The sequence below is a fragment of the Myripristis murdjan genome, chromosome 9 (assembly GCF_902150065.1).
Source record: "Myripristis murdjan chromosome 9, fMyrMur1.1, whole genome shotgun sequence".
Classification (NCBI taxonomy): domain Eukaryota; kingdom Metazoa; phylum Chordata; class Actinopteri; order Holocentriformes; family Holocentridae; genus Myripristis; species Myripristis murdjan.
In genome coordinates this window covers 969,752-996,576 of record NC_043988.1, presented here as the reverse complement: position 1 = coordinate 996,576, position 26,825 = coordinate 969,752, and the positions used below count along the sequence as shown (strand labels likewise).

At 41.2% G+C, this 26,825-nt stretch overlaps 1 protein-coding gene across 3 annotated transcripts in view; it reads right to left on the bottom strand.

Annotated features, from left to right (window-relative positions):
- LOC115365738 (dual specificity testis-specific protein kinase 1) overlaps positions 1-26,825 on the bottom strand; it is a 54,003-nt gene that overhangs the window by 13,759 nt on the left and 13,419 nt on the right. For all 3 annotated transcript variants that reach the window (XM_030060874.1, XM_030060875.1, XM_030060873.1), the window contains 2 exons: positions 5,185-5,378; positions 1,752-1,873 (listed from right to left, as the gene is read on the bottom strand). In XM_030060874.1, coding sequence (XP_029916734.1) covers positions 1,752-1,873; positions 5,185-5,378 — 316 coding nt within the window. The remainder of the gene's footprint in view (positions 1-1,751; positions 1,874-5,184; positions 5,379-26,825) is intronic.

Sequence of the window (26,825 nt, the reverse complement as noted above, 5' to 3'; positions counted from 1 at the left end):
TAGATATAGTAGACATTTTTGAATATAACTTTTCACAACTGCTAAGGTATTTCAACCCAGCCTTGGCTCTACATGACCCACTTTTACCATCCAGACTTAATAGATTATTACAGTTTATTCCCAAAGCCAACAGAACAATACTGTAACAATGGATGCTAGGAACAATGGGTTCTACAAACATCATTTACATACATATTGTGCTTGATTATAGCCCAGGCAGACTGAGCAGGATTCTGTGTACCAGGCACCAACAGTATGTGCCGCTGCTTTCATCACTACCTACAGCAGATAAACCGCACTGTGATAACCTCACTGTTGTGACCTTGCAAAATGGATCAAATAAGATTGTTTGGGCAAACATTATGTCTGCCTGGCTTCACACCTTATGTAACCTGTAATGCAAGTGAAGCACGGCAGGTGGGTTAAAGTGACACTGTTAAGCATGAGAAGCAGCGGCAAGGCAGCTACACAGCAACCTGTCTATGTAAGCTGACATCATATTTTAAGGGCTTTGAATTAAGATGATGATTGGTTAACTATGAAGCGCATCAGCTGATGTACCTGAAATTATAGATATAGTACGTATAACTTATTATGAATCATAGCTGCAGGCATGAATGATCATGATGATGTTTTGATTAGTTAACTATGGAGTTAGACATTATAAGTCTATTATAATTCATTTTGAGTTCCCTGATAATGTACGGCAGCTTTAGTAGACATAAACATTTGTCGAAATGCAGATTATGTAAGTGAGGTGTGAGGGGGGGCAAAGAAGAGTAAGAATATGATAGCAAGTGGGAGAATGTGTGTGATTGTGTATGCGTATGTTCAAGAAGAGAAAAAGAGGAGTTAGAGAGACAGACTGCATGTGTTATGTTACTGAGGAAAATCCATTCAGAAAGTTGTAAGTACCAGAGTTATAAGGAATAAGTAAGGAAGTCGTAAGGAAAAGCATTGACACCACAATCTTCAATAACCGCAGCCTTATCTACTATACCTACAGATACAGTCCCTCAAGGCAAAAAAAAAAGGTACAAACTTCATAAAACAGTATAAATCCCAATAGAAATGGACAGCAGACATAAAAACATATCAGCTGACATTAATTGGCAAAACAAATTTAATAATAATTTTTTAGGTACATCAACTTTGGCTGTCTTTGGCTTTGGCTGTGCCCATACATCCAAAACCATCATAAGCAAAATATCAGCGATCCTTGGCCTTGGCATCCCTGTATGTCCCATCACTGCAGTGCATGGTGACATCTCCACATTATAAATACCCAAACAACTCAAACCATTCATACTTATATCTTTAACCATTGCCAAAAAAGCAACAAAACTGAAAAGAAAAAAACAAAATATCCACTGGCTCTTCCAACCTTGAATCTCACATTGTTTTAACGACAATATCAAACACTTTGATGGCACCTTTAACACTGATTTCCTCATGTCATAAACACTTTGATACATGTACAAGACTTCTTTCATTTACTCATTTGCCCCAACCCACCCCCTAACATTTTTATTACTGTGCCATGCCCAGCTCTCGTGGCTTTATAAGACACCAACAGGACAGTTGCAATAGTCAAAACATTTCATTACAGTAAAAATTACTTTATAATTATTATTTACTTACCATGTCTGTCTCATATTCTCTTTACTGTCTTGTTTGTTACTGTAACCAACTGTGTTGTCTATTGTCTCAAAAGAAAAAAAAAAAGAATAAGTGGGAGATGCACATGTTACCTGACAATGTTGGGATGAGAAAGTTTCTGCAGCAGGCTGATCTCTCGTACGATGCTGTCCTGATCCACATCATTCTTATAGATCTTCACCACCATCACCTTCCGAGTAGTACTGTGCATCACCTGAAACAGAGACAAAGCATTCCATGTCTCAAGACAGTAGCTGGGTTTCCATCCAAATATATTGAAATTTTTGAGCGAATTTTGTCAAAATGCGCAAAAGAAAATGCGAATTTATGCCTGTTTCCATTAGTTTTGTTTTGCGATTATTGAGAGGAGAGTGCGCCGTGAGATGATGCCATAAGATAGCGTCTGTGTGTCGACTGAACAACAACAAACACTCAGCTGACACTCAACAGCTGATCAGGGACAGATTCCTGCTGAACTTGTCGGCTCTTGGGAGAAGTCTGCTTACTATTTTGGCAGCGCTAACTTCGTACCGAACCATTCTAAATAAGGAATAAGAGACTAATAATAATAATAATAATAATAATAATAATAACTAATAATAAGACTGTAGCGTAGAAGTGTGACGTGGTATCCAGTCCAGTCATCGTTTATTCGCAAAACCTGTTTCCACAGCAAAAAGTCGCATTTTCTTTTATCGATACACTGAGAAATCCACCCCCTCCAAGCGTAAAAACTTTTTTTTGCGAATTTTCCGCCCTTTTTCGAATTCCTGGCGTTTCCATCCAAGTTTTTTTTTTTTTTTTTTTTTCGCAATTTCTGAAAATGCGAATAAAAATAGGTGGATCTATGGATGGAAACCCAGCTAGTGTTGAGCTCTGGGGGCAGCAATCAGTAGCACCCCTTCAATCTAGAGTGAACTGGCCACACCTGTAATCAATCTGTCTGAGCAGTGCTCCCATAAGTAACATTGCTCTGTTTGCTCTGTCACCAGCAAGATCATCCCCTTCTGCCTGCAAAGTGCATCAGAAGTGAGTTTCCTCATTGCTCCAGTTTCAGAATGTATATCTTCATGTCCAGTTGGTTCAGTGTTGAACCGCAGTATTGCTTTTAGATATATACATTTTTTTATTTCTACTGAGCAAATGAGGTCCTTTGTTAAAGAATATTTAATCTAATTTGTTTGTTATCCATTTCTGTTTTATTTAATTAATACAGACCACCATGTGCTGTTATTAAAGGGGAAGTTCTTGTGGTAATAAATACCTTCATTGTGGAACCTGCTGCCTCACTCTCACTATTTTGGTTACTCCAATGCCAACACTGGATGTCACTAGGCTCCAGTCCTCTTACTAATAGGTTATGCCTAACATCCCCATGTAGGTCTTCGTTCCCTAAAGAAAATGTCTTTTAGTCATTGTTTGAACTATTAAAACCGAGAGTCTAAAAATGTATGCATTGTTGTGCAAAGTTAAGCCAGGGCTGCCAACTTTAGGGTGGGGTGAGGTTCAGGTTATTTTTGTTCATAACAAAATTAACAGATCTGAGGTAAATTTACCAACTCGCCCTCACTCTTGCCTTATGAACTTTTTTCAGACTTTTTGTTAATTTGTGTTTATTGGGTAGCATTTTTTATATACACTCAAACACAAAGCATAGATAAGAAAAATCTATACTCATCAAGTCACTCCCATCATCAGACACTCCCCTGTCAAGTCTATCCAAATACAAGTAATATCTGAATAAATTATCATTACTACCATATTTTGAGAGAGAGCACTGCTGTGAAATTTTGTGACAACATTCATGTTGCCTTGCGGAATAAATTAGGCAATTTGTGATCGTATGATCTGTTCACTAAAACCACCAGCAGGCTCATGAAGATTTACAAGGTGTGACTGGTAGCTTCCCCTGCCATTTGATCCAACTTACCACCAGGTGGTGATCAGATGATAGCTCTGACCCTCTGTTCACCTGAGTGTTCAGTACAGACGGTTTCAGGTCTGCTGAAACAGCTGATCATCGAACACTGGCCTAAGGAAGTCTGGCACCAAGTACACTCACGAGACACCTTAATGTTGGGAAATGAATGTTTCCAATGTACTGTTCCATTTGAATTAGTCTTGACCTATCATTCTTCTTATTTATTCATTGATTGATTGATGGATTGATGTTTTATTCATCCAAGATATTAAGAAAAATTAAGAAAATCCATGTTCCTTGGTCTGTGTATGTGCAGTATGTGATGCAACGCGGGAATGATCTGTTCATTGTTTATGGGCAGCATGAACAATTTAACATGAATAAATTCAAAGTAACTGAGAGAGAGAGAGAGAGAGAGAGAGAGAGAGAGAGAGAGAGAGAGAGAGAGAGAGAAAACTCCAGCATCAATGCACTTATCATGTTCAACCTAAGATTATTGAATTATTCTTGCAGGTGAAAGGCTGCCGCCTCCAAGTTTTATATGGAACAAAAACCCTGCATATTGTCGATACAAATTTTAGAGACCACCCCAAATTTATTTTCCATCATGTTTTTAGGGGAACTCATGTCGTGTTAAGGGAAGTTGTTATTCATTAACCAGCTGCTTTATAGCGGACCTGCACTTTAGTTTACATTTGATCCATCAGCTGACAGGTAAGATATTTGCTCTGTTGGAAAAGTGACAGTCTGACCGATGTTGGGCTGCACAAGACAGAGGACGTCAGGTTAGTAGATGGTCCTTCAATGCATTCTGGGACAAATGTCTGTTTACACCCCTAATGCGATGTGTTCCACACCACCTCTGGATGCCTGAGATCTGATCGCTCAGGACACAATGAGGATGCGTTGCTGCTGTTTACAGCTGTACTTAGGGCTATCATCTTGTATACCAATTTGTCCAGACGGATGTTAATATCAGGTGGGGAAAAGGCCATAGTTTGAAGTAATCCCTACTTTAAAAATTGGGCATGGGGATGGCAGCTGATGGCTAACACAAGCAAACATTAATTAACTGTATGGCCAGCATATGAATGCAGAACACATTTAGATTAAAGTTGAGCTGGGATATGTGGGCTTTACACTGTTTTAATGCACACCCTAGAGCCAATCAGAAACTAGTATTCACCTAGACCATGGTATGATTTTGTAGTTTGTATAGCTTTATAAGGTAGATTCAAAAAGTGTGATAGGACCCCAGACCACTTACACAGAGAAAACCACAGTCGTTTGTCTTGCCTTTTCTTATCTTGATTCATCCCAACCACTTATCCTTCCTGTGGCCTCTTTCAAGCTCATTTCACAAAGGACAAAGCCTAAATGTGTGAAATTCACTTCTCCTTGTTTTGCGCCAGCACTGGCTTCAGATTAGTCCAAGTTATGTAAGATTTCAGTGGGGGATGATTATTGTACCCCCATGGTCTCCAATGTTGGTGGGCCAATCACGGAATGGCAAGAATGTTCCAATTAGTATATGGAACAAAGCATTGCTTTGATAGAAGCTCACATGTAGGCTGGCAATGAAGGTGGGCGGGGTGAAGGAATACCTTGTAGACTTTGGAGAAGAAGCCACTGCCGATAAGCTCTGCGCTGAAGTTTTCCCAGAATTCCAGTTTGCGAACAGCAGTGCGTAGTTTCTGCCAGCGGTCCACATGGTAGTACTGGTCTGAAGACTCACCATACAGGGTCGGACTGCTGGGTTCCGAGGAAACATCCACATCACACATCCTGGAGATGTCCGCTGAGAGAGAACATAAACACACATGCACACAACTTTTGACCAATATGTTAATAAAAAATCCTTAATTTTAGGCTATTTCTATGGCAAAAAAGAATAAGTATAGGGAAAAGAATACTGCTCAAGCAGCCAAAGATAGTTGCTGCCTCTAATGAAATTGCACAGAGGAATTATGAAGTGCTGCAGTCTGTTAGAGAAAGTTGGTCCATCAGTCTATTGTGAGTCAAGAACACATTTTTAAGTATTTTACTCTTGTCATAGTAAATAAGCCTCTGAAACACAAGTTAGACCATAATGGGACACTAAACCCATCCACAGACAGCCAGACTAATTTGACTGTAATTTTTTTTTTTTTTTTTTTTTAGAGTTAGCAGCTCCTTAAAGGACGATACCAGGGATTTTGCATATTAAGAATGCAAAAAATACTCCATTATACATTATACGGTAGATATTTCAACCCAAAATTCCAATTAGAAAATCGACATTTTGATTATATGTTGTGTAATCTTTAATATTCCGACAAGATGTGCAAAATGGTTTGTTGCAATGTAAAATGTGGGTAAACTGTAGTAAATGGACCAAACATTCAAAATGATTGGTAAAGGCAGAGCAGGGCAAGTTTCACAGCCTGCCACGCCTGAAGCTGATGAATAAAAGAATATTCACACTTCATCATTGCAATCGCAGTTGATGACACTTACAAGCTGATACCCAGCACCCGAATACAAAAGACTGTGCAACAGCCAAAGGGGCAGTTTATGCATTTGAAAGTATACTCAATAAAAACTGCTACATGGTTCAAAGAGAAACTCACAAAAGCCTAATTTCACATTCCCACTTATTAGCTGCATGGGCGAGGGAAAGTGTTTCCACTTTACACGGTGAAACAAAGACCGTGAATAGTGTGAGGCTGAAAATAGAGATAGGAAAGGTGGACAGGGCTGGTCACTAAACAGAGAATGGGTAAGTGAGAGATTTGTTTTTACAGACACATAATGATGTAGGTATAATCTCGTTTCTGAGAGAGCTAATAAGAAAGAAAAAAAAAAAAACACTGACAGTGAGGTCAAAGTGGCATGTGCTCTTTGGAAGCTGTTAATTTTGTATTTGTTTTTCCAGTTTTATCATGTTTTGTCATGGATTTGTGTTTATTACTCCTCTTCATTTTAATGCAATCTGTCGGTAATTGTACTTCATTTGTAGCAAATGTGTGAGTTTTAATATGGTTCATGTAGCCACTGGAGGAATAGCTGGTACTATAAAGTAGGTAAATAAGTAAGGCATAGTAAGGACTGACTTATGTAAAACTTATTTTGTAAGTGTAAAAGGAAAAAAAAAAAAGCTAATGAGTAAAGAGATTAAGGCAGCCACAAGGGTGCTGGATTGTCAATCCATAGAAATTATGTTTTCAGGACAAAATTCTGAAAATTTGCTCTTTGTTGAGATAACATAGACATGTCTGTAAATTCTTTTCTTTACAAAGACTGAATGCACCAGATGCCAAAAACTGATGTTTAAAAGTGATATTTTCCATTGACTAGAATTTTGCATAATGAAGTATCATATCCAGGGCTGCCCCTCCCCAGTATGCGAGATAAGGGGGAGCTAAGGGGAGCACAGCTCCCCTAGTGGTGAGATAAGCTCCCCTGGCTGGAAACATGGTTTGTGAAATTTTGGGGGAGCTCTAAAATATTGATATGATAGCCAGATAAATGCTATTTTGGGCATGGTTTTTCTCAAAGGTGTAAAATAAGTGAAATAAAATTATTTTTGGAGTTCATTATTCATGGAAAAAAAAGATTGTTCACCAATTCACCAACGTAGCCTAGCTCATCATTACCGCACTAGAGCCACTTTGAGCGTGGGGGCGCTGTATGCAGGCATCCATGAGGCTCCCCACTCACAGGCTCGTTTAGTTGTTAGGCAGACAGACAGAAGAATGACCAGCCTGCCAACCTGAGTGCATTTTCGAAGTAACGACGTAGATATAGGGCTTTTATTACTTTTCAGTGAAGGTATGAGCCTAGTTGGAAATAGGCTATCCTCACTGTCACTCGTAGTAGTAGGCTAGAGGCAGCATTCTTTTTTACCTTCTCCTCCGTTAATGCTCTCTATAAGATACAGCCCATGTGAAACGACGTAAATTTTTGAGTTGAGTAATTTTAAGTTGATTTAATTAAACAGTCAAACGTTACTTTGGTGGTATATGGATTAATTTTTATCATGTGGATTGAAGTTTGCGTAGCCCATATAAATGCTCGGGAAATCTGTTGTTCAAATGAAATTAACCTGATCCATCGGGGCGTTTTATGTAAATTTCCTACATTAAGATATTAATGGTATCACCCATGTGCAACGAATTTTCTCTTTATAATAATCCTATGTCTGTTCTGCTGTAGGATATTAATGCAACGACCAGCAGTTATACAGCGTTAGTAAGAGGTGTAGGCTATTAATTCAGACATAAGACTGTGTGCAGCACTATTGTTAAGGTGTTCATATGATGGTGGTTCAAACTACCCATTAAAATGCATACAAATGCAGGAAATTGAATTGTGATGCTTAAAAATGTTCCACCTGCACAAATGCAGTGCATGTGCGCTGCAGTGTCCCCAGTGTGAGCAGTTTGTGAGGCCCACCTGTCAAGTCAAGTCAGTTGGAGTCTGTCATCTAGTGTGCACATCGCTGTGATGATTAACAAAACAAGTCCTCTGACCCATACGACCACAGAGGTCATTTGTTCCAACCCTCTGATATGACCCACAGGAGCATCTCTAATATAACCAACAGGAGTGTTTCCTGAACAAGCTAACCCATTAGTTAGCCAGGTAGTTAGTTAAGCACTAAAAACGCATGTTTAAGGTTAGGCACTTGTCAGGGTTAGGGTTGGGGTTAGGGTTAAGAAAAGAGCGATATTGGCAGCTTAATGTTTAACAAAAAGTGACGCTTGTGCAAGTATGACAACAAATATTAGCAGGCTAACATTAGCTACCTAAAAAAATAAATACTACTGAGTCTGAATTCAGATTCAGGTTTACCGATCCGCTACTCCTTCTTGTACATGGGTTTTTGCTTCCAAATTCTGCTAGTGAAATGAGTCATTATTGTCTGTTTGTGTGGGTTGTGACACTCAAAAAAATTTATCCACCATTTTATAGCTGCTTCTTTTCCTGTTATTGTCTGTGAGAAAAATGCTTTTTGGGCCATGGTGCATTTGATTGGCTCAAAACACGCACCAACATGTTTTTTTTTTTTACGTTTTGTTTTAAAGGCCTCATGGTGTACACTTTTTCAGGGTTTTATTTTAACTGTTGATATCCCCATGATGTATTTGTGGTTTTGAGGACCTGTGGTCTGATAAATATAGTTTTACAGCTCCTTTCTCTTGCCTTTATCCGGAGCTCTGGCAGCACGGTTCGTGTAGCCAATCAGAAGAGAGAATCAGCATCTCTCCACTGATTGGCTGATCGGGCCAATCATCCGACGCCAGTGCGCAATGCATTCTGGGATGTAAACAATAGTGCGCTGTCATATTGAGCAAGAGAAAAACAGAGCCAACGAGATACAGTAACTGTTTGAAAACTTGTTGAAAGCGAGTTATCATCTTATGTAAGATTGTCATGGCTACTGCCGAGCGTGATGTTATACAACTGTACGTACTTGAGCCCGACTCTGATCCTGAACCACAGACGAAGCCGGCATTGTATTGCTATTGTGATGGCGGTGCGCATTGACGCAGCAGCCCCTCCAGGGACCAGCGAGAGTGAATGTTTTTTTTTTTTTTTTTTGTGATCAATTCTTTTTTATTGTTTTTTCCTTTAGTTAATAAAAACAGAAAACAAACAAACAAAGATGTGGCTGACATTAATTAGGCAAAAAAGTGGCAACAGTAATACAGAAAAATAAGAAACGATAGTGTAGCAAAAAGAAAATAACAATAGTAATACTACTAATAGAACATCAGTAATAATCAGTAATATTGAGTGATGATTAAAAAAAAGAGAGAAATAAATGAGAAGATATATACAAGGAGTGCCACATCCCCTTCCTTCCCCTCCACCGACCCACCCACAGGACCCAAAGTAAGAACCAGAGATGGTTACAATAATGATTTTAAAGTGGTGATGGCATCATCCCAACATAAAATGTTTTCAGGTTTGGCCTGTTGTAAATTAGCTGCCCAACGTTCCATGATGGCTATATCTATGAAATCTAACAACCATTTCTTTAGAGATAACGAATGGGGAGGTTTCCCTCTGCATGCTATTAGACTTTTAGTGGCAGTGAGGCCAGCCAGAAAAAGGCGTTTAAGTTTAGCAGGTAGGTCCAAGCTGGAAGAATCATTAAGAAATAAGACGGTAGGCGAATAGGGAATCTGCTTAAACGGTAATATGGAAAGCACACTACAAACTTTCCTCCAGAAATCTACAACACCTGGGCACTCCCAAACCATATGGAGAAAAGTGCCTAAGCTCTTTTGCGAACACAGGGTGCCATTAGGAGAGGGCAAGGCTTTAAGTTTAAACAACGTGGAGTGAGATATGTCCTGTGTATGAAACTGTAGTGAATAATACGGTGGTTGGGGTTTCTGGAAGAAAGAGACAAGTTTTGCCAGACTCTGTCAAGAGAAAGGGGTTTGTTTGGTGCCTGCATCAAAATAGCATAAACAGTAGAAACCAAACCCTTACTCCCGGTCAGTGCCTTATGAAAAGGGTGTGAACCTAATGTACCATCCCAGGGCACTCCATACGTGCGCATTGCTGTACGCAACTGAAGGTAAAAGGAAAAAGGAAGAACCAGGTAAGTTAAAGAGTTTCTGAATGTCTGTGTATGAGCGGAGACCTTCAGCCCCAAAGATATCAGAAAATGTAAATACACCCTTATTTGCCCAACTGGAAAAGTATATAGGGCGCCCTCCCAGCTGGAGACGAGAGTTAAAGAATATGGGTGACTGAAGATACCAATTGGGAGACACTTTGCAAAATTTTTCAACAACATTCCAGGTGGAGATGAGCTCAGTGATAATAGACCCAAACTTCAGCTTAAATTGTTTGATAGTAATATTAGAGTAAATAAGATCTTGTAATCTGTGGGGGTGAACAATGCTTTCCTCAATAGGATGCCAAGATACACAAGATGCTGTATCAAACCAGGTAGAAAGAAGGCGTAACAAAAAGGACCAGTGATACCACTGAAAGTTTGGGAGTCCTAAACCGCCAAACTTTTTTGGTCTTTGAAGGACAAATAATTTTATTCTGGGTCTTTTTCCAGCCAAGTAAATTTAGAGATTAGTGAGTGGATTTTCTTCCAACAGCCTTTAGGAGATGCCAAAGGAAGCATAGAACTAACAAAATTTATTCGAGAGAGAGTATTCATTTTAATGACTGAAATGCGGGAATGAAAAGACAAAGACGAAGAGCTCCACTTTTGAAGACTAGTTTCCACCTCAGTGAGTACTGTCTTATAGTTTTTAGTCACTGTGGCTAAAGCTGTAGGAAAAATTGAGACTCCTAGATATTTAACTCACCGGCTGCCACTGACGTCTATAGACGTCAATTGGACTTTTTAATGCGGGGGGCTTAGGGAGGGTCTGGCGGAGCTTGTCAGTAAATATCAGGCTTGTACACTACAGTTAACACCAGTAGATCGACAGTAGATGGCAGCAGTGAGCCTCTTTGGATGATGGGTATAATAATAATAATAAAGAGAGAGAAGAAGTTTGTGGGGAGAAAATGGTGAGCAGGACATACAAACAACTCACAATCGGTGAGAGTTTGAGACGTGGTGGTGGTAGTTTGGGCACAGGCGGTGTCTTAAACATGAGGGAGGATGATAGCAATCCTGGAGAGGGTAGGCCTATGTCGAGGGCGCTACGTAGCTCCTCTTCCAATTCCACATCAGGAAGAGTTCAAACCAGTCAACTCGGTGAGAGTCAGAGTCATGGCGGACGGCGCACATCACCAACAATCTCTAAGAATAACGATATAGATATATAGATATACACTACTCACAAAAAGTTAGGGATATTTGGCTTTCGGGTGAAATTTATGGAAAATGTAAAAAGTTCATGCTACAGTGATATTATATCATGAAAGTAGAGCATTTAAGTAGAAGCATACACTGGTGATTTCCTCATCTCAAACAATTTATTGAAACAAAAGCCACCAACAGTGGTGGATATACCACAACAAAAAATGTCAATGTCTCAATAACTTGTCATGTGCCCTTGAGCATCAATTACAGCTTGACAACGACGTCTCATACTGTTCACAAGTCGAGTTATTGTCTGCTGAGGCATGGCATCCCACTCTTCTTGAAGGGCTGCCCTCAGGACATTGAGGTTCTGGGGTACAGAGCTCCGAGCCTCTACACGGCGACTCAGCTGATCCCATAGGTTTTCTATGGGATTCAGGTCTGGAGAAAGTGCAGGCCACTCCATTTGAGGTACCCCAGTCTGCAGCAGCTGTTCCCTAATCATGCGACCTCGATGAGCTGGAGCACTGTCGTCCATGAAGATGAAATTAGGCCTGTGTTGTTCATGCAGGGGCACAATGACTGGATTAATGATGTTATTCAGGTAGCATGGGCTTGTCACTGTACCATTCACAAAGTGTAGGGCAGTTCTGTACTGACTAGACACAACTGCCCACACAGTAACACCACCACCACCAAAGGCTCATCTGGTGACAACAGTGGCTGATGCATAGTGCTCTCCTTGATGTCTCCAACATCGTTGGCGGCCATCATTTCTGCTCAACATGAATCGGCTTTCATCAGAGAACAGCACTGAGGCCCACTGGTCCCTCGTCCAGCGTAAATGCTCCCTGGCCGATGCAAGACGATGACACCTGTGCCTGGTGGTGTGGTCAGGTACCCTTGCAGGTCGTCTAGCACGCAGACCATGCTGATGTTAACGGTTTCGAATGGTCTGACGTGACACTTGGGTGCCTCTCACCTCCCTTAAACGTGCCTGGAGTTGAGTGGCATTCATCATCCGGTTCCACAGGGCACTGTTCACAATGAAGCAGTCATCAGTGTGGGATGTGGCCAAAGGACGTCCACTTCTATGCCTTTCTGTGACTCTTCCAGTCTCTCTGTATCTCTGTTGCAACCTACTGATGACACTCTGTGACACTCTAAGCTCAGTGGCCACTTCCGTCTGAGAACATCCTGTTTGAAGCCTCGCAATGGCGAGGTGCTGCTGATCAATTGTTAGGTGTCGTCTTGGTCTCATGATGTCAAAATGTGAACAGCATGATGAGGAGGACTGTTTAAATACCAATTCTAATTGAACCAGGAAATTTATTGGTCGATTCATGGATCAAACACCTGATGTGAATTTTGCTGTTAAGCTCCTTGTTAGAGAACAGCAACTTGTGCAAAAAGTACTGAAACATTGAACAGTTGGATATGTGCATTCAAAAGTTTACAGAAGGTCACATTAAGTTCACCTGTAAAGGTTATAATGCATTTTAGGTTCATCCTGAAATTTCACCCGAAAGCCGAATATCCCTAACTTTTTGTGAGTAGTGTATATACACTCTCTCTCTAGTACTTCATAATTGCCTACTGCATGTGTTGTATTCATTGATGCACTTAAGAATATTCATGTTCTGTGTTTATAAAAAGCTTGTTCTGTAAATAGTTTGTTTACTATTGTGATCAAAAACATTGATCTGAAGCTTCTGAGGCTGTTCTGTAAATAGTTTTCTAATAAACAATAAATATAGCAATTTCTGATCAACCCGTATCAATTTCAGGCTTAAAATAACCTACCGGTTTAGCAAATAACTTAGTATCAGTATTTAAAATTGATATAGAACAGTAACTTGAACACTCAGAAGGATCCTTACCCTTTTTTAAAAGTAAAGAAATAATGGCAATATTAGTATTTTTACAGAAAGAACCACTATTAATTGCAGAATGAATCATTTCCAGTAGAAGAGGACCAATTTGGGGCCAAAAGGCCCGATAAAGTTCTGGGGGTATACCATCAAGCCCTCGGGATTTATTCTTTTTCATGCTCAATAGGGCTTTGTGGAGCTCCCTCGGGGTTATGGGAGCATCAAGCTCAAGGGCAGTATCACGAGGAAGCTTTGGGAGTTGAAGGGGGTTCAAAAAGCTTGAGTTTTAAAGCCAGTAAATGACTTGGTTGGGCACTGTGCAGGTAATCAAGTTGCCTAGTCCTATGAATAAGAAAATCAGATTTGTTCCTCAGTAGTTGATTAAGGTCTTTTATTAGTAGGTCTCGCTTGAGGATAAAGTCAGAGGTAGCATTCAGAGACAAAGAACTGTCTGCAAGTTGCAATTTTATTTTCTAAATCCAAGATATACTGCAATCTTGTTTTATTTAAATTAGAGGCAAATCCAATTGTTTTGTCCCTTATGAACCCTTTTACAGCTGACCAGAGTACCCTGGGATCATCAACAGAGGGTCTATTTATCACTAAAAATTGGTCCAATTGTTCTTTCATTTCCCTTAGGAAAGATTCATTCTGCAATAAAGTGGAATTAAACCACCAGCGGGCCACCTGTTTGGGGCCAGAAAGGATTGCCAGTCTGCCGAATACAGCCCTATGGTCAGAAAGAGACATTGGAAGAAGAGCAAAATCAGAGGCTTTTTCAAATAAATGCTTAGAAATGAAAATGTAATCTATACGGGAAAATGATCTATGACATGGTGAAAAACAAGAGAACTCCCTTAGAGATGGATTAGCTGTCCGCCAAACATCTACTACAGCGCAGTCTGATGCCCATTTCCTTAATGCAGAGGAAGCAAGATGCTGGTTGGTCCCCTCGGCTACACCAGTTCTATCCAATGTGTGCAACCAAACCGCATTAAAGTCTCCTCCTATTATTAGACCAAAATCAGATAAATCCAGCATAAGTTTAGTCAGATAATCAAAGAAGCTCCTATCAAAGGAGAGAGTGAATGTTTTAAATGTTTTGCTTAACCCAGACGCTCAGGTTGCATAACCTACAGCCAAGAGACTTTACTAAACATCAGGGTAAAGCATGCTGCAAGAAATGAGGCACTCTGCTTTGATGTGGACAAACTACGCCAGCATGGGATTTTACCTTTGTCTACACCGGCAGTCACCAGGGAGAGGAGGAAGCGCAAGTGGTGCGAACATAAACAAAGGAGGGGGAAGAGAGCCGGGATCCACGCTAGGCTAAAGGTGAACATTAGACCAGCAGGACCGTGGCTCTTGCTCTCTAATGTTCGCTCCCTCGACAACAAGCTGGACGAGCTACGCTTGCTAAGAGACACCCGCAGAGACTGGAGAGACTGCTGTGTGCTTGCTTTTACGGAGACATGACTCCATGGAAACATCCCACCCCTGCAGGAGTAGAGCACTGAACATTGTCAGAGACCCCTCTCACCCGCTCCACAAATACTTTGAACTGCTGCCATCAGGCAGACGGTTCAGAAGCATGAAAAGCAAAACCACCAGAAAGCTCCAGAAAGCTGTTACTTTTAAACTGCTGACTTTACCATCACTCGGGGATCCCAAGTGAGAAACACTATCTCATTTTGTGTGCACTACTGCTGTATGTGCAGCTTAATGACAATAAAGCTTGATTTGATTTGATCTGATTGTGTCAGGTTGATAAAACAGTCGGCGCTGAAATGAACCCAACAGACGAGCAAATTTGGACGAAAACTCTGCGGGACCCGTGAAACTGGGACCTTGAACGTGATTCCGAACCACAGACAGCAGGAGAAACCGAACCACCTCAATTCCATTTATTACAGGATGTTTCAGAATGGTAAGTTATTTTTGTGAAATATGTTGTAAATATGTTGTGAACTTGTTACCCTGGGAGCGGAGGGGTACTGGCTAAGTTCGCTAGCTTGGTAGCTTGTTGGCCGGGGAGTTGAGGCTAACTGGCTAAGTTCACTAGCTTGGTAGCTGGTTGCCTGGGGATGCAGGTGCTGTGGGCGGAGTCACTGACATCAGGACAGACACTGACGTCAAGACTTACAGGAAGTGCAATCCGTTCGTTTTACAGGGACAGTTTCAGAAAAAGGGATGTTTACACTTCTCCATTTATCATAGGTGAAATGCATAGCACAGTATTTATGTGGCCCCAAGACCTTCCCTATCACGCAAAAACAGCGAAAATTGCATTTTTCAGGCTATAGGGCCTTTAATCTCTTGTAATTAGCTCAAAATCATGCTCAAAACATCCATCCAAATGTTTTTTTTTTTCTTTAAAAGAGAGCTCCCGAATAATGAGGAGAAACTTTGGACAGAAAAACAATTCGGGATCAAAGCATTATTTGTGTACTTCTGAATATCGTATTGTGGTTCGGGTTCATACCTAGTACATACAGTACAGGCCAAAAGTTTGGACACACCTTCTCATTCAATGCGTTTTCTTTATTTTCATGACTATTTACATTGTAGATTCTAACTGAAGGAATGAAAACTATGAATGAACACATGTGGAGTTATGTACTTAACAAAAAAAAGGTGAAATAACTGAAAACATGTTTTATATTCTAGTTTCTTCAAAATAGCCACCCTTTGCTCTGATTACTGCTTTGCACACTCTTGGCATTCTCTCCATGAGCTTCAAGAGGTAGTCACCTGAAATGGTTTTCCAACAGTCTTGAAGGAGTTCCCAGAGGTGTTTAGCACTTGTTGGCCCCTTTGCCTTCACTCTGCGGTCCAGCTCACCCCAAACCATCTCCATTGGGTTCAGGTCCGGTGACTGTGGAGGCCAGGTCATCTGCCACAGCACTCCATCACTCTCCTTCTTGGTCAAATAGCCCTTACACAGCCTGGAGGTGTGTTTGGGCTCATTGTCCTGTTGAAAAATAAATGATGGTCCAACTAAACGCAAACCGGATGGGATGGCATGTCGCTGCAGGATGCTGTGGTAGCCATGCTGGTTCAGTGTGCCTTCAATTTCGAATAAATCCCCAACAGTGTCACCAGCAAAACACCCCCACACCATCACACCTCCTCCTCCATGCTTCACAGTGGGAACCAGGCATGTGGAATCCATCCGTTCACCTTTTCTGCGTCTCACAAAGACACGGCGGTTGGAACCAAAGATCTCAAATTTGGACTCATCAGACCAAAGCACAGATTTCCACTGGTCTAATGTCCATTCCTTGCGTTTCTTGGCCCAAACAAATCTCTTCTGCTTGTTGCCTCTCCTTAGCAGTGGTTTCCTAGCAGCTATTTGACCATGAAGGCCTGATTGGCGCAGTCTCCTCTTAACAGTTGTTCTAGAGATGGGTCTGCTGCTAGAACTCTGTGTGGCATTTATCTGGTCTGTGATCTGAGCTGCTGTTAACTTGCGATTTCTGAGGCTGGTGACTTGGATGAACTTGTCCTCAGAAGCAGAGGTGACTCTTGCTCTTCCTTTCCTGGGTCGGTCCTCATGTGTGCCAGTTTCGTTGTAGCACTTGATGGTTTTTGCGACTCCACTTGGGGACACATTTAAAGTTTTTGCAATTTTCCGGACTGACTGACCTTCATTTCTTAAAGTAATGATGGCCACTCGTTTTTCTTTAGTTAGCTGATTGGTTCTTGCCATAATATTAATTTTAATAGTTGTCCAATAGGGCTGTCGGCTGTGTAGTAACCTGACTTCTGCACAACACAACTGATGGTCCCAACCCCATTGATAAAGCAAGAAATTCCACTAATTAACCCTGATAAGGCACACCTGTGAAGTGAAAACCATTTCAGGTGACTACCTCTTGAAGCTCATGGAGAGAATGCCAAGAGTGTGCAAAGCAGTAATCAGAGCAAAGGGTGGCTATTTTGAAGAAACTAGAATATAAAACATCTTTTCAGTTATTTCACCTTTTTTTGTTAAGTACATAACTCCACATGTGTTCATTCATAGTTTTGATGCCTTCAGTGAGAATCTACAATGTAAATAGTCATGAAAATGAAAATGCATTGAATGAAAAGGTGTGTCCAAACTTTTGGCCTGTACTGTACACTTAAAATATTTTTTGGCAATTATTCATTAATATTGTAATTTATTTATTTTTTTATTTCAGTTGGTGTGTGCTCTTATTAACAAAAATGTATATGTTAAATGGCATTTTGTTATGCAGTGATTTTGTACCTGTTGTACATGTGGTGGGCAGGAGTAGGCTATACACCAGGGGGACCTCATAACAAAATTTGCTTAGGCCCCCAGTCTGGCTAGGGGCAGCTCTGGTCATATCTACAAAATGTATACACTTTCCCTGCGTTCCAAATCGCATACTTATACTTTTTACTTTTAGTAGGTACTGCAGCTGCCCTTACAAAGTATGTAGTTTAGTATGAAATATGCATGCCTATGCATACTATTGGGACACACTACATACATCATCCCTGAAGTCCGGCCCTCTCGCTCACTTCCGCCGCCGTCTGTAGCGGCAAATTTGAATGTTGTTGTCAAAATGGCGGTGCTGTTTCATACTGCACTGTCCTCTGTCATATTTATTATCTTCTGTCTTCCTGTCGCTTCTGCGGTCACTGAGCGAGTTTTGTGAGATATGTGCGTTTTGTTGTCGTCCGTATGTGGGCGTGGCCTGTACACGCAGTGCGACGTAACGTCCGCTGCACAAAGGATTGTGGGTCAGAATGGCCAGAGCAGCATGCTGAAATCCATACTGCGAAATCTGACCGGATATAGTAGAACATCCTGGTACTCTTGGCATACTGCATCTGACATACTATGTATTGGGACACACTAAATCTTTTTTTTCCCTACTAAATAGTATGATAGTATGAGTATTGGAACGCAGGGTTTATGTTTCTGCTAATCTTTTCCTGAGGGAAGCTGTCATATTTTTTAACTTGAATATATTTTTCCACCTTTTTATCCAGCCATTGGTTTCCATTCATTCTTCTACAATAGGAAAATTTACTTTCATTGACTTAAAACTTTCTTCACATGAGGGCATAGCAAATCATTTTTACATATTCAGCATTTGGAATTGTGAAACTCTGTAAGTTTCATCTGTGATGACAGGTTTTTTTTTTCTCGGAGTATTGTCACTGAGCACTGTGTAAAGTGTTACCTTACAGCGGTAGTGTACAGAACCACTTACAGTCAGATTAAGTGAAAAACCCAACAATAGCTTTATTTGCACAGGTCTAAGTACAGTCTGTAATGGCTTACATGTGCAAAATATGTGGTACTACTTGAATTAGTTATGTTTTTAATAAAAAACTACTGGTCGACATAAGTGAGTTTCCTCCTGCTTTTTGTTTGGACTGGATTTGGATTTCAGAGATGTAACATGTATTGTGCTTTTTTACATTATGTTTGTTACTAACATGTATGAAACATTTTTATACATTTTTTACCACTGCTGTAGTGCCACCATCAGGGTGTTGTTAAGTATGGTAATTTGATGCATGCATGGGATGGCAGTTTTAAAAAGAGAGAGAGAACAAGAGAGCAGTACATACAAATACAAGAGAGAAGTTACAGTTGCTACAGAACTGCAATCTGATTACATAATAGATATTTAGATAACAGTCTTAATCAAAGAAACCTGTAAAGAGTGAGCACAAGCATAGCCATCCTGCCCACCCCCAAACAAGAGTAAAAGGCTTCAGGCAGAAAGGCTCTATCAAACACTTAAATCATGCCCCACAGGAAACAGCAGCACAGTCATTTCAGCAGGAAGTGAAAGTGAAGTCAACAAAGTTATTGTGATATTTCCAGAGTGTAGCTGAGTGCAGTGTGACTTATGATATCAGGTTGAGACATAGTGCAGGTTCACACACAGATATCTAAAGCATATTCTCCTCAACACACGTGAAGAATTCTTCTTGTGGATGAATAATTTTTCTGGCTTTCTGCCTTAAAACAAGAGAGATCACTCTATGTGCACCCGCTTTAACAAAAATGACACAAAACTAATGGCTTGTTAAAGGACTAGGCCTACTTTACCATTATGTAATGAGGGTTGGGACTAAAATGATCCCTGTATCTCTGGTAGATAGCTCTGTATGTTATGATTTGAGACTTTTTTCGTGGGGGCGGTGTCTCTGAAATATAAATGGACAATATGCAAAGTTTTTCCTCCATATAAAATAAACCAGTTGTGAATGCACGCCAGGATTCTCACTCCGCTTGCCCTGAGGGGCTCCGGTGCTGCCTCCACATTCTTGAAGAAAGTGATTAGGGCAAAATAATGATGGATAGGTGGGAGTACTAAACTGAAATATCAATTCCCTCACCGCAAACTATAGAAACTTTCCATGCCATGAGAGAATCAGAACATCAAAGCAGTAACTAAAACTTATAGTGATTGGGCCACTACAGACACGGATCCTCCGAAAATGTTTTAGCGGGATACATGGGCAGAGACGAGACCCAGAGCATCAGGTCTCTAGCAAGCCAGCCAGGGCCACCAGCCACCAGGGATAACTTGCTAGTCGAGGTGGCAGGGGGAGCTAGGGAGGCGGCATCTCATTGCCTAAAGAGCCTGGCTCTGCTCTCCCTGGCCAAAAGAGGGTTGCTAGCACTAGCGAGCGTACAAGTGACACTGAGAGTGTAAGTCCAACCGACTCAGGAGGAGCAGGTATGGCAGAAGCAAGCTAACTGTGACACCGTATTAGCCTGAGAGGCCAGCTGGCTAAGGTTGGCATCAGTAGCTCACCTAGGAGAGGCAGGGCCCACTCTATCATCCTAGCCGTGGCCAAGACGAGAAGGTGGGGAGGTTTGGGAGGGTGTGGTGCTGTTACTGTCAGACCTTTCCCGGGGTCTCTCTGTGGAGCGAGGCTGGAGGTGTGGCCTAGAATGCTGTTGAGCTGGCATCCTTGGTTGCTAAGCTGGCGTCCTTGGTTGCTGTGGCTGCCACTGCTGGCAAGGGTGCTCCAAAGCCAGAACATGGGAGCCCAGCTGCTCTGAGGTCTTCTTGGCAAATTCAGCCTGGTCCAGGGTGGCCTTGATGGAGGAGGGCCTGATGAAGGCTTCATGGGAGTGCTGTTCCCACTCTTTGAAGGAAGCGAGCCCCAGCCAAAGATGCCTCTGACCCATCTGTGCAGTGCAAATTACATTCTCAAGATGATGACTGACTCTTTCATCTCTGATGGTGCAAGCTCAGTGTGAAAGGAAGTTGTTAGCAAGTTCAGTTGCCTGATAAGCACAGACATAACCGTGGGCTGAAAGGGTGGACATCAGCCTATCTCACTCAGAGGGAAGTGATTATTGACCACCTGGCTACATGGACGTTGAAGGGAGGAGGCAGGCCCAGATTGTATCCTCACACAGGGGCGTTCCCTGATCCCATTCCCACCTTCCACAGCTCCATAGGGACTGTAGGCAACAGCAGGGTGCTTGGCTTGCATAGGCATGCTCCAATCACATTGGGCATACTTGTGGATGGGTGCTGTCATGCAGCAGAGCACTCATTGGCAGGACTTGGCACGAGGCTGCTGCAGTAGCCTGTTTGTAAAATCCTCCTCAGCGTCAACTGAAGAAGGAGACAAGTGGGAGAGGAGTGGCCATTGTAAAAAGTGAAGGGAGATCGTTGACCAGGTAGCAATGGCACACCTGCGGCTAATCCTCATTGAAGAGGCGCTCAGGGTCCTTGTCCTCGAATATGTTGCAGTCATCCAACTTGTGGCATGGCTCAACATCTCAAGCAAGTCCAGAAACCTCTGCTGGGTGTCATGCTCCCTCATGAGTGCAAGGTACACTGCACAGGACTGTAATATATCCAGGTGAAACCAACCAAGGCAGACAAAGCAGCAAGTGTGGTTGTCTTGCGGAGGCATCAGACTGGAACAGGAAGAGCACGTCTTTATGGTGGGTATGGTAGAAGCTAGCCTAAAACCTGAAGACACATGGAAGAGAAACACTGCACCACCAGACGGTGAGAAAAGATCACAGGAAAATCCAAAGCTTAGGTGGCTCAGAGAAAAATGGAGACTATCAGCATGGACGCAGGGTTCTTATATCGCAGGGGTAAATATATTGGCATCTGCCAGTTGTGGAGCTGATCATAGGAAAATTTTGGCCTATCATTCAAGTGTAATTTTTCATTATTATTATTATTATTATTTTGTTATTTCTGACTGTAGAAAACATCATGAAACTGTGAGAATCTGAAGTCCTTTCTATGCAGACAGTGGTCTACTGTCTCAAAAAATCAGCTTTGCTTAGGAGGGATTAGAAGCTACTCTCACACGTAAGAGTGGGGACGACCCAATCAGAAAATGTTTTTTTTTTTTTTTTATTGCTCCCACCCTTGTTTGACTTGTGAGTTGCACCCATTCTTTTCCACTAAGTTCAACAATTGTAATTGTTAGCTTGTTAGCATGTTAATATTGTGCTGTTCCTGGAAATAAATCCACTATTTTATTAAGGGTTATGAGGCAAGGGCTAGCAAAGTGCTTCAGTCTGATGTGGAGCTCATGACATCAAATCCTGACTTTCTAACATCAACTCAATGAGCAAACTACAAACCTCCAAACTGCAACTTGTGCTTAAACTTCACTGTCGTAACCGCACATTCTGCAGATAAATGTATTCATATTTCAGATCAGTCGTGCAAGTGCCTCTGTTATTGCAATCTGCAATGCAGAGTCAGAAGAAGTTAATGCAGTCAATGCGCTTATCTTAGATGAAAATATTTTGAAATGGAGGTCAGAGACAAAATAATCAAAGTAATCCAAGAAGAGCCATGTATGCATGTATTTTTTGTATATGCATGTAAGGTTTTTTTTTTTTTTTTCTGCTTTATTTGACAGTCACAGCAGAGAGAGACAAGAAAGGCAGGGGAGAGAGTGTGGGGACAACATGCAGCAAATGGCCTGAGGTTGGATCCAAATCCAGGACGCTGTGATCAGGACTCAGCCTTAACACGTTACACGCTTTTGTCTGGTGAACTACCAGGGTGCCCACAAGTATGCATTTTCACCTTGATTAGAGTAAAGTTAATTAGAGTTTGAGCTCTCAACACCCTGTAGTGGTCAGAAATTGCTTTGTGCAGCTTTAGTAGTAATGCAAAGAAAATGCCCAATTCTTACTGGGCTTACCATCTCTTGAAATCAATGTCAGCAAACCAACCAAGCGTTAGCGTGCACACAGAGATGATTTTGGTACCAGTCTTTTTGTCATATTGGGTAAGCTGACCAATGGGGTAAAGTCTCAAACTCAAAGGGGACCTTCAAGATGAATATTTCTCTACAGTCTGGCCAAGATCAGTGTCGTGGGATCTTCACCTTCCCACAGTGAGGCCAATTCAGGGCTCCGTGTTCCTCACTATCTGGCAGTAAAGGGGGTAGTCCTGACCTAATATATTCCACACAAGATTGGATGGACTACATTGAAAGTCAGGGTTTGTTTTTTGTTTTTTTTTTTCAGGACAACAGCCTCTCTAGTCTTTACAATGACGCTGGTGGAAAGCACACGCTGACACGCTGACACAATTGGCAGGGTTTTGTCAATCAAGTGTGGAATCAACACCGGCTATTCATGCTGCTTTTGTTCAGCCCTGGAAAAAACAATCTCTGCACTTTCAGCTCTAATACTGTCAGAGAGAAACGCTTACAGTGCAGCCTTATCACCTTTCTCTCTGTCTCTCTCTCTCTGTCTCTCTCTCTCTCTTTTTTCCTACATTCTTGATCCCTCCCTTGTTGTTCCTTGTTTTCCCCTGCATCCTCTCGATACACTGACAAAATATCCATCTTAAGTCAAGCTCTTGATACTAATTAATCTTGCAGATCTAACCGTGGGAGTGAACTGCTTTCAATACAAATCTACCTGTTCCAATTGATCTATATATATATATATATATATATATATATATATATATATATATATATATGTGTGTGTGTGTGTGTGTATTTGTATAGAAATTTGGATAATTCTGCCTTGCAGTAAACCTGTTGTTATCAAACACTAACATGAGAACAATCCCAAAATTCCCAAAATTACACAATGGCTTTGATTTAAATGGAGCACTTGCATTTCTTTTAGGGGGTGTTCTCAGAGATAGTGACAAAAATATAGAGCCTGTATAGTTTTTGTGTATGTATTCATTATTATTATTATTGTTGTTGTTGTTGTTGTTGTTGTTTTCATTGTTAATTTTATGGTTATTTTTTTTGCTTATTTGCTCATCACCTTTTTGCATTTGTTCCATGTTTCAAAGAGTTACATGACTGATAGCTTTGTGTTGTCAGAGTTCCATTTAAAAGCATTTCACAATGTTTTACATGCATTTCACAAAGATTAATAAAAAAAAAAAAAAAAAAAACATGCAATAGGGATGTGAAGGACAGTCGGAGAACTATTTGGTAACTGGACAAACTAACAGTTTGTGGGTAGCATAAAGTGTTTGGGATGGGGGGACAGGTTCCAGAAGTGAGGGTGACATGCCCCCCACCCCAATTTCCTGTCCACTTCGCCACTGATTCTATGCATGAGCCAATCTGTTCACACATGTCAACAAATCTCCTAACTTTGGTATGTTCTACCACAAAAACAGAAACAAAACTGAACAGAAAACTGTTGCCAGTTCTGACTGACAGAAATCCTCTATAAATGAGCCAAGTGATTTTCCAAAACAATTCAAGTGTTGTGTGTTTTACACATGTGGAGAGCAGTTAGAAACACAAAATGAAGACACATGACTCAGTGGTGAAGGGCAGCCATCACAACTCGCTGTGAGCTTGACCTGTGTCTGACTGTAGAGACCCTCAACTGAAATACCGCTCACCATCACCTGTCTGACGTCCTCCTGGCTCATAAGGATTGCCATTTCTGAGAGCTGAACAGTAAAAGTTAGTTCACACCCAAGCCTCACTTTTCCCCAGGAGCTCCATCTTTCAATACAGGCTTTCTCTCTGGGGAGCTTCAAAAAAAAAGATAGTGCTGGGGTGTGATGTTTGCGTAAAGCAGGGAATGTAAGAATCTGTTGTGGTGTGTGTCTATGAGCTGTGTGCTTAGATGTCATTTAAACCAATGACTCCAGAGCGGTACAGAGGTCCTGCAGGGCTATGCCTTTTCCCAAATGGGAAATCCCTCATCAGTCATTAGTAGGTGATGTCAAGGTGTGCCTCAGTCAGTCTTCACACTTGATGGCACTGCATCAGCTTCCCAGAGGACTTGCACTAGCAGAGCAACACACACAATATGCAAATATGCATGCACACACAAACACATCAGTAACAATTCCTAGGTGGGCTACATAACAAACACACACACACACACACACACACACAAATACAAAACCAAGCAGGCAAATATACAGTAATATCTGGTTAGCCAAGCAGCTCTGACTTTTGTCAGACTTTGGGTGTGGATGCATCATTACAGACTGCGTTCTAGGAGCCCCAGTGATCTCAGGCATAAAGTATGTCAGCCAAGCGGGCAACTACACCACAGCCTGACACAGCAGAGCATTAATCTCCCTTAAACAGCCTTCGAGTCAGGACATTTTTGGCTGCAGCCTCAATCCTTAAAACCGAGCACTTAAACTGCCCTCAGCTCATCCACACTAACTGTTAATTGCCTGGATGGATGGATTTTCCAAAAGGATGAGATGCTCGTTTCTTTTGGGTGGAGGGACATAGGGCAGGAATGGCAGGCTGCAATCAATCATGTGCTGGATGGGTCAGTATCAGATCAATAAGGTTGAGACAGCTAGAGCCAGCTCCACATAGCTGTGGCTTCCTGCTCAGCCTCAACTGCACTTCACTCTGATGGAGAAAACAGTGTTGTACAGCATGCTGCTGTTGCATGACAAAAACATGTACCCATCCTAGCTTTTTTCAGGAATTAAAAGAACACTCTCCTCCCTGATACCCATTGAGATACTGTACTGTTTATAAAACTGGGATTCTGACAGGCTCCAATAGCACAAAGTTGTGAAAAATTCAGTTTAAATAAGAAAATGGGCTACTGAAAACTTAAAAAAAAAAAAATAAAATAAAATAAAATAAATAAATAAATAAATAAATAAATAAATAAATAATAATAATAATAATAATTATTATTATTATTATTATTATTATTATTATTATTATTATTATTATTTGTTTTTGAAACAATCACTACACATAAAATAACAAATCACTATCACAGTGCTATATCTGGATATGTTTTGCTCTCCTGCAAAGTCTTGTGTTGGTACAGTTAGACTTAATTTTCATGGAATCTTCTTGTTTTTGTTGCCCCTCTCTTTAAACTTTCCAGGTGTGTGGTTAGTAAATGTTTGAAAAGTTGCTAGTATCATGTGATAGTCTTTCACAAATACTGTATCTGAGTATATTATCCATTAGCATAAAGTAGCGCCACACCACACTACGGTTTCGTTCAGCCATTCTCTCACAACTGGTTTGACAGAAGTGTGCGCTTGATTGTTGCATGTTAAATTTTGTATTAATTTTATATTAATATAAAGATATTATTGATACTTTTTAAAGAAATTGATACTGATTGAGAAAACTAAAAAAGTATTAATCCTGCAGGGCCTACCCATCCCTACATAAAACATTATGAAGGAGATGTAAACTAGACTTTAAGTGCCCCATGGCATGAAAAATGCAATTTTCTTTGTTTTTTCATGATAGGGAAGGTCTCAGAGCCACATAAATACTGTCCCATGCATTAAACCTGAGATAAATGGAGAAATGCACACAGCCCGTTCTTTGAAACTCTCCCTTTAAGATGAGCGGACAGCACTTCCTCCTTTCTGTGATGTCACACATAAGGCTACTCCGCCCCCTTAAACCACATGTTAGCGACATGTCGAAGAAACCTTGTTGCGCCGTTGAGCGCTGTTGAGCAGTGTAGGTTTCAGTTACTTGCCTGTGATTGGCCTGACCATACTCAGAAAACAGTCAGCCAATCAGTGGAGAGATGCTGATTCTCTCTTCTGATTGGCTAAATGAACTGTGCTTCCAGAGCTCCGGGAGAAAGGCAAGAAAGAGGAGCTGTGAAACTATATTTATCAGACCACAGGTACTCAAAACCACAAATACATCTTGCAGGGAGATCATCAGTTAAAATAAAACCCTGGAAAAGTGGACAGCATGGGGCCTTTAATAATTCTGTAATCCAAAAACTAGAGTGCATTACTAATGCGGGTGTCGCAATAAGAGAGCCCTTTAAAAATAGCTGCAGATATGAATGCAACCCCATACCCTCTATACTTTATTTCAGCTCTCTGCGCCTGAGGCTGTGACCAGCTCCATACAAGAGGATCCACAACAGTCCCCATCACAGATCATTCAGTTCAGATCCATACACAGCTAACCCTCTATTGACCATGTTTACCTCATGCACTAAGTGCAGTGGATGGCAATGAGGACTGAATAGAAGGTCAAAATACTGGTCCTACATTTCCACAAAAATCCAGTTTCCTGTTATAGAAGTGAGAAAGCAAAACTTAATTTGTGGTTATGAATAAGGCATGATGTGGAGCCACTGTCTACCAGAGCAGATAGGTAGGTGGTCTAATGG